This window comes from Apium graveolens, chromosome 7 (genome assembly GCF_009905375.1).
Source record: "Apium graveolens cultivar Ventura chromosome 7, ASM990537v1, whole genome shotgun sequence".
Taxonomy (NCBI): Eukaryota; Viridiplantae; Streptophyta; class Magnoliopsida; order Apiales; family Apiaceae; genus Apium; species Apium graveolens.
This window is the reverse complement of record NC_133653.1, coordinates 271,472,750-271,482,051: the sequence shown is the minus strand read 5'-3', so window position 1 is coordinate 271,482,051 and position 9,302 is coordinate 271,472,750. Positions and strand designations below refer to the sequence as shown.

The following is a 9,302-nucleotide window of genomic DNA, read 5'->3' as shown; positions in this document are numbered from 1 at the left end:
TAAATCCTCCCCTGCCGGAAAGAAAATTTGGCTTTGGGAGTTTATTAGCAGTTGGTACAAGCTAACTAGGCCAAACATTTAAATATATGTCAGGAGTAAAATTTTATAACAGCCCATTGAGGTAGTTCTCCAAAGCTTGGATGCAGAAGGCTTTTTTCGAGTTTTATGATAAAGAAAAATTAATGTGAAAAACATTACAAAAAGGATTGATTAAGATTTTCCCAATGGGTACATTTGAAAACTTTTAGCATAACAAAAGGTTCCAAACACAATAGAAAAAATTGTATACTTTGTTTATGGAGCACAACTAGTATCGTGATCGTGATCATAACTCATAAGAGTAAGATTCAGTATACCAGGAACAAGGGCAGTGAGGTGCAGCCAATCTTCACTGGGACGATCTTTCCGGATTCATAAGTCATAAGAGTAAGCTCCAGTATACCATGAAGAAGGGCAGTAAGATGCAGTAAGACGCGGCCAATCTTTATTGGGTTGATCCTTCCGAATAGCTTCAGCTGCCTGCAACACATGTTCTATTTATGGAGGTTCTTCAATATCAGGAACACTACTGTCAACAATGTTGTCGAGAAGTTCACAGCATTTACCTATGCTCATTTCTTGTTGAACTTCTCATACCCCGTTCTCATTCTTTTCACCTACAAATAATCTAAAGATAATTATATTAGCTAATCTATCTCATCTAAATTATTAAACAAAGAAGAATAAGGTTTATAACCAGTTGCTTACATAGTATCTTTGGTTGGTCTGATTCGTCCGGTAAAATTCATCAGCCCCTTCGGTCTGTGGCTTTCAGCATCATAATCCTTAATGTACCGTAAATGTCTAGCACTATGCACTGCAAACAATTTTCTCACTCAGTTTTCTCTTACAGAGGATGACGAGAAAATGTTATGAAACTAGAATTGGGAACCATATATAGTGTCCAAAGGATTCTCGCATTCAGTTTCTTCTGCAACTAGCAATGTGGCAAACTTTTTCTATTTACAGCGCGATACAGGACTTAATTTCATCATGGCCTTAGGTCATTACAAAAGCCAAAGAGAATCAAAGCGATATTAAGCCTATGGTGCTAAACCCGCTATATGTTGGAAAGAACTGCTGTTCTGCACTCTCTTTAAAGAGCAATTGTTCAACACATTTTCTACATTTTCAATGTTGTATTGTTCAACCGAGAACAATCTTGTTCTCACTGTTCTCACACTAAAATGTGTTCTTTATGAAGATGACCAATGCACATATGCCATATGTAATGTACTTACTTTGATAGTAGTAGGTTCTGTGATCTTTAGTTCCGGATCAGTACTATTTGTTGCTCAATTCATAACTTTCCCTGCCATTTACACCAAGGGAAGGTCAAAAACAACAATGATCAGGTTTATGTTTGTAGAGAAAACTGTGGTAAGCAAGGTGACCGTTCTAAAGATCTGTAGCAAAACTCGACAACTTTCAGATGAACGGAAAATCTGTTACGGCTATAATCCATCAACATTCGTCTTCGAAACATGATTCATGAAGAAGACAGACCATAATTTACTACTTATTCAGAAGTATCATTATGAAGTTAAAGTAGCATAGCCTGCTACGTAAAAGGAACTGAACAAAGATTTATCAATTTACAGACATTGAATTGCCTGAAATCTGCTTATGAACGACTACAGATGGACAAGTTACGATAAGTAACAACTACAACAGCTATTCTATCCATCTTACAGTTGTCAAATTTTGCGAAAGAACTCTCATCCTGCAGCCTCATCTACATCGCCAATCATCTCTACAAACACTAAATCATTTTGAATTTATAACTAAATCACAATAGTCAACAAGATGTTTTCCTAAGAGAGATGTACTTAAAGTAGATACTGAGCCGACTGTTGAACAGATAAAGGGGCGAATGGGGGGTCACTTCCCAGTCCACCTTGGTCATCTAACGGTGCAACACTCGGGGCTGTTACTGCTGCATCAGTACCAGTTGCATCTATACCAGTTGCACCTAGTCCCCTCGAATATGGTGGTCCAATCATATCAATCAAAGAGATCTCTTGTAGCTCTTGTAGCATTCCTACAGCAACAGGTGCAACTTCAGGGTTTATATATGACAGTATAACGTCCACTGCTTGATTAACCCTAGATTGCTGCACGAAATATATGACAAGCACATAAGACAGATGTCAATTTGCACTGCATCAGCATCAAGAAAAACTTAAACGATAATGTAATTACGACTCTATTTGGACTTACAAAATGCTCAACTCTTCCTTTGAGGTCTTGATAGGATAACAAACCCTGCTGATTGAATGCTTGAACTGCTAGGACTGAAGCATCCTATAGTTCAAATCACCAAGCACGATTAAAGAACGAAAACTACATATTTAATACAATAAACAATGAAAATATTCAAACCCAACATTTAGCACTTCTAATAAAAATAATATGTGCACGATAAAAGGTTGAAGAGTTGCTTTGAGTTTTTTTATATGTTTTCATATGAAAGAGCATATGCTAAAATGGTTTGGACTAGATATTTTCCTCAATCTGTAAGCAAAATATGTTATATTTGGTTGATTCTCGGTTTGGTATAACATAGATAACAATCTTTAGATTTTAAGTCATAGAGATGACAACTGTCATAAGTAATATCAAAAAAAGTATTCACTACAATTATATGTTCAAGGTTCGTATTTCCGTATACAATACATTGTAATTAAATATTTATATTATTTATTTTTAAGTTAAGTAAAGTATTATAATATATAACAAAACATAAATAAACAAATACTAAAATTATTGGATGCCCGAATTATAAAATAGTCATATGATCGAAAGAAAATCGAATTCAAGATCTAACAAATTTTTATATCATGTAATCAGGTGTTATGAGCAAAGTTTACTCGAAGTAAACATTCGCAACATGTTTTAGATCGAAATAATTCTCAACTAATATCAATATATTTTCAGTTAACTCATGGTCTGTAATACACTTCATTATAATAATAAAATATCTGCCTGAAAATTTAAATACCGCAATATATAATACTTCCTGCATCCCATTCATTTTTACCACATTTGTTATCCTGTCCATCCAAACGCCAAAACTGTTATCCACATTCTGATAATTTAAGAGTTAATAATGTAATTTATTTAAAAGTTAATTTAATTTTTTAGTGACATTAGTTTGTTCAAAGAAGAGGCAATTTGGTTGGTGACAAAATAAATGGGATGGTGTAAATACTATTTGATTCATCTAAATTGAATATTGACTAAACATCACAATTGAATCAGGCTCTAATTAGTTTTGAATTATGGTTAATTCTGTTAGATACATGGTTCATGTTATCTGTTTTATCAGTATCATGTAGTTCTATTTCTTTTCCGATTGTTGTTTAATTAGCTAATTAATCATATGTATCAATTTTAAAAAAAAAATACAATGGACCATGCAATGCGCTATGTTTCGTTTCCCATTTTACCCAATACTACAAAATTCTATTATCATCTTTAAGATGTCAATTTTCAGTAAATGTCACGTGTCTTGCAATAGATCAAAATTTAAGTAATTTTTTTAAAAAAAATCTTTTACAAATTTTGCAATAGATCAAAATCTGTCACATAACAATTTACTGCAGAATGCAAAAGATATTTTTTTTTAAGTTACTTAAATCTTAATATCTTGCAAGACACGGGACATTTACTGAAAATTGACATCTCAGAGATGATAAAAGAATTTTATAGTATCAGGTAAAACAAGAAAAGAAACATAGCGCATTGCGCGGTCCATTGTATTTTTTTTTTTTAAAATTGATACATATGATTAATTTGCTAACTAAACAACAATTGGGAAAGAAATAGAACTACATGATACTGATAAAAAGATAACATAAACCAGGTATCTAAGATAATTAACCATAAATTTTAATAGAGAGTTACCTTCTTTGGCCTGCCCAAAGGCTTTCTAGTGTTCCGCCTCACAGCCATTTTGGCAGGTCTGCCAGTACTTCCCATCTCATCAACAGGGGTGAATGCCGCGCCCGCGCCACCACCATTAACCGGCACATCCTTTCGTGGCCTACCCCTAGGCCTAGAAACAGTACCCTTCCTTGGTCGCCCTCTTGGTCTCTGTCCTGTAACCATCCCCTCTGCTGTGGACTTCGCTGGCCTTCCACGTCCCTTCTTAAGGCTACCAACAATTCCCACCAAACCAGATCCTGCACCAAGCTTCTTCGGCGGACGCCCCCTTCCTCTCTTCCCCAATATCGACCCCTCATTTCCAACTCCAACCATTCCATTATTAACCTTAGGAGGCCTCCCGGGCCTCCTACCAACCGAAATTGGTTCGGCCCCCACAATCGTCTCAGTCACTACCATCGGTTCAGCTGCCACAATTGGCTCAACACCAACCATTGCAGCCTGCAACTTACGTGGCCTTCCCGGCCTCTTCTTAACCACCGTCCCTCCATCAACCACCTCACCAATGGGCACCACATTCGGCACCGCCCCAATCGGATCAAAAGGAACAGCATTCCCCCCAATCACCCCAACAGAAACCGGTGGAGCCTCCAAATCACCAACCCCCCCACCGCCATTTGCCTGAACCTTCCTTGGCCTACCGCGCCCCCTTTTCGACCCAACCGAAACTTGACCAACACTCTCAACAGCAAATTGAACTCCAGGAAGCATGTAGGAATGCTTATTCATAACAAGCCTCCCTTCATTCCTCATCTTTTTGAGGTGATAAGTCAACAGAGTAGCATGACTCGGTGACAAATTCCTGAACATGTTCTCGATAAACTTATCAATAGCTTGTCTGCTTGAGCCATCCTTCTCCTTCAAAGCTAAAATTGCAGCTGTAATCATCTGTATACACACACAACAAAAAAACAAAATTAAAATACAAAAACTTTTTATCAAAATTAAGTCAATTATACAATTGCAGCTGTAATCCTCTCTCTCTCTCCCTCTCTCTCCCTCTCGCTCCCTCCCTCCCTCCCGCCCTCTCTCTCCCTCCCTCCCCCTCCCTCTCCTCTCTCTCTCTGCGCTCCCACTCCCCCCTCCCTCTCCTCTCTCTCTCTCTCCGCTCCCACTCTCTCTCTCTCTCTCTCTCCCCTCTCTCTCTCTTCCATCACCTATCAAGATACAAACTTTACCCCCAAAAACAAAAATCCACCCACAACCAACCACCCTTTTCCCTCAAAATTACAAAACCACAGCGAAAATCACCAACACAAACCCAAAAACACCATAAAAATCCAATCTTTATCAACAAAAACCAAAAATAAAATCTTTTTTTTACCTCATCATAAGCTGGGTTGTTGTTGTTAACCTGAGCACCCCTGTTTTCAACAGCCACATCGGAGAATTGAACGTCCGGCTGGGTCACCACCGGTGGCAGATCTGACTGAGCTTCCATAGCAGTGACAAAAAAGAAAGTAATTTAAAAACAAAATAAAAAGAGAGATATAAAATATAGATGTGAATATGAAGCGATGCAAATAAAGGAAAAGTATAATGGTATTTATAGATAAAAAATGTATGTAGGTGTGATTTAGGGGAGGTGGGTATTAGTTAGATGCATGTAACTTATGTTTAGTTTTGGCTATATCTAACTTTATTTTGTCATATATTTTTGACTTTTTTGACATATTTTGAAAATTTTAATTAATTTATTGAGTTATCGATTTGTAATTTATCGGATAATTTTTAAAATATTAATTGTAATTATAGATACAAAGATGTATGTGGATGTAATTTAGGGAAGGTGCGTGTAAGTTACATGCATGTAACTTATGTTTATTTTTGGCTATATATAAATTTATTTTGTCATATATATTAAATTTCAAAAATTCCGGTTAATTAGTTGGAGCTACCGATTTGTAATTTATCAGACAATTATTAAAAAAATTAATTGTATTTATAGATATAAAAATGTATGTGGATGTAATTTAGGTGAGGTGCGTGTTAGTTACATGCATGTAACTTATGTTTATCTTTCGTTATATATAAATTTATTTTGTCATATATATTTGACTTTTTTGACAGATTTTGAAAATCTTAATTAATTAGCTTGAGTTACCGATATGTAATTTATCGGATAAATATTGAAAATTTTAATTATATTTATAGATATACAAAGAGTTATGTGGGTGTAGTTTAGGTGGGGGTGTTAGTTACATGCATGTAACTTATGTTTATGGCTATATAAAAAATTATTTTGTCATATATATTTGACTTTTATTGACAAATTTCGGAAATCTTAATTAGTTAGCTTAAACTTTCGATTTGTAATTTATCGGATAATTACTAAAAAAATGAATTGTATTTATAAATACAAAGATGTATATATGTGGGTGTAATCTAGGTGAGGTAGGTGTTGGTTACATGCATGTAACTTATGTTTATTTTTGGCTATATATAAATGTATTTTGTCATATATATTTGACTTTTTTGACATATTTTGAAAATCATAATTAATTAGATTGAGCTACTGATTTGTAATTTATCAGATATTTATTAAAAAAATTAATACAAAAATGTATATAGATGTAATTGATGTAATTTAGGTGGGGTGAGTGTTAGTTACATGCATGTAACTTATGTTTATTTTTGGCCATATATAAATTTATTTTGTCATATATATTTGACTTTTTAATAGATAACATAACAATGAATGGTAATATGCTTATAAAAATACTAATTTAAAACTCGTACGATGTACGAATTTTATATCGTTATATATATATATTTTTTATAAGTAAATTGGTTATTATAATAAAAATTATTTTATAATTTAATTAAAATTAATTTAAGTTGACTTCAATATCAATTAGAGTAATATAAACCTTAATATGAATTAAAATTTAAATTGGTAAAAGAAGTTAATTTTGACATTAATTAGTTAATATAGAGTTCGATATAAATCAGAATTTAGATTGGTAGAGGAAATTGAATCCAATATCAATTAAAATTAGAATCGACCGATTTACCAACCGACCAACCAAATTTTTAATATTTCGTCTCTTATAACATAGTATAGAAGTATATATTGATTGATAGATAGATAAATAGATAATGTAAAAGAAATATATTTTTTAGTTTTAATTTTTAGGGGGTATAAAAGTTTAAACGGTCGAATATTTCAATTTTTATTTGGTATATTCGAATTTTTAAATATTCAACTCAGAAATGGGTTGGGTATTTAGTTTACTTTTTATAATAAAAGTTGAATTTAATATTTAATCTGATCTAATTTTATATACTTATAATAAAAAATGTAGATATTTATCGTTTATCTATTTTTTGTGACGATAAAATTATGAATGAGGTAATTTTATAATTGTAACGTATGTATCCTTTTAGCATATTGAAAATGTTAAATGTTCAGTTTTATGATTAAAACGTTTGTTTGTGTTTGAGCATATATAAATCGATATATATTGAAATATTTGTTGACTAACTTGTTAGATTCATGGAGCTATTTTATAACATCTATATAAATATATTTATCTTAATTTCATATTCGGTACCCTTTTGCTATTTTTTACGATAATTATTTTAGAGTATTGGGGTTTTAATTAGTTATATGTGTACCATATGTATATTTATAGCACTTGTTTCAACTCGAATTTTTAAATTGTCAATTAGAATTACGATTTTAATATATTTGTATTTTTAGCACATGAAGAAATTTGTTTGTTTCAGTTTTCTAATAGTAACGTATGTTTATTTTTAGCATAAATAACTTGATATATATAAATTTTTTGAATGTGTGACGTTTGCGAGTTAAGCTATTTTATATTTTTTATCGACTCATTTTTCTTTATCTATAAATGTGTAGCTATCTTAATATTGTATTCTTTTGTTGTATTTTGTGATCATTGTTTCATAATGAAATATGTAAATATTGGTCAGTTACATGCATATTACGATATTTAAAATTAGCATATATCTGTAGATATAAAGATGTGTTGTATGTATATATTTTGGATGGAGTGGGGGTCAGTTACATGCATGTAAAACATGTATATGTTTAGCATGGGAATGCTTTTGTAGGTTTATAAGTATAATGCGTGTATATTTTTAGCATATATAAACGAATATATAATAATTTTTTAAATGCGAGAACGTTGTGAGTAGAATTGTTTTTTACTTTTTATCAGCTTATCAGTATTTATAAATTTATATTCATCTTAGTTACAAAATTTAAATTCTAGTACTTTTTTCTGTATTTAATAACCATAATTTTGTAATAATGTATGGGGGTGTTGGTCACTTACATGTATGTAACACATGAATATCTACAACATCAATACTATTGCATTAAATTCGAGTTTCGATCGATATTTACAACATCAATAATATTACATTAAACTTAAACCCACATTAGCCTCTTAATTATAAACTTCAACTCAAACAAAAATATTGTAATTAATTCTAAAATACTTAGATAAATAACGATATTCATATTTACAAATATTAATTCTAAAATTCAATTATTAAATAATCAAGTGAAAATTAATTATAATACAACTAGAAATTTTGATTTAATAATAACTCATAATTAGTTAAGAGTTCTAATTCTTTTTTCTACTATCAATATAATGTCTCTTGTAGATGATTTTTAATGGCGAGACCTTTAGTAAAAACTGTTAGATATTGAGTACAAAACAGAGGGGAGGTGAATGTGTTTCTTTGATTTTTAACTTTTTCAAAACTTGTTTGGATATGGTGTGTGAAAAAACAGTTTAATTGCAGAGATATTGTATTAGCAGAATTAAAATAACAAGCATAATATTTCAAAACTCACTTAATCTGTATTAATTAAGTCTGTCTTGCTACAAATTCTGTGTTCTTAAGAATATAAGAACTCAGCTTCTTTCTTGAGAGAGTACAAGAAAATTTAGATCTGTTTTTTTTGTTACTTCTAAAACAAAGGACCACTGTTTACTTAATAGATTAGTAAACACAGGTTTACACAACATGCAATAAGATGTACTAAACCCTTTTCTAAGCTATCTCTGATTCTTTCTATTTTTGGCTTAATAAATCTTTGCAAATCATGTAGGTCCGTGACCATCCTTTGTCAGTTAATCTTGGCCCTTGATCTTGTACTCTTCAAGCTTCTTTTGTAGACTTTTCAATCTTATTGAATAGATCATTTGTTGATTGATAATACTGAATCTTCAACTTGTCTGTATTACTGTATTTGAGGTTCATGCCGAGATCTCCAGTTTGTTCTATAGAGAAGTGACATCTCGATAAGTATATTGACTTATCGAGATCTGTGAGTT

At 31.9% G+C, this 9,302-nt stretch overlaps 1 protein-coding gene across 1 annotated transcript; it reads right to left on the bottom strand.

Moving 5' to 3' along the window:
• Positions 1 to 1,531: 1,531 nt before the first annotated feature.
• On the bottom strand, positions 1,532 to 5,513 carry LOC141671260 (uncharacterized). The gene is made up of 4 exons (XM_074477433.1): positions 5,309 to 5,513; positions 3,946 to 4,872; positions 2,260 to 2,343; positions 1,532 to 2,153 (listed from the first exon to the last, which is right to left on the bottom strand). Exons 1-4 carry the CDS (start codon positions 5,423 to 5,425, stop codon positions 1,869 to 1,871), a joined length of 1,413 nt encoding a protein of 470 aa, XP_074333534.1. The 5' UTR covers positions 5,426 to 5,513; the 3' UTR covers positions 1,532 to 1,868.
• Positions 5,514 to 9,302: the final 3,789 nt, after the last annotated feature.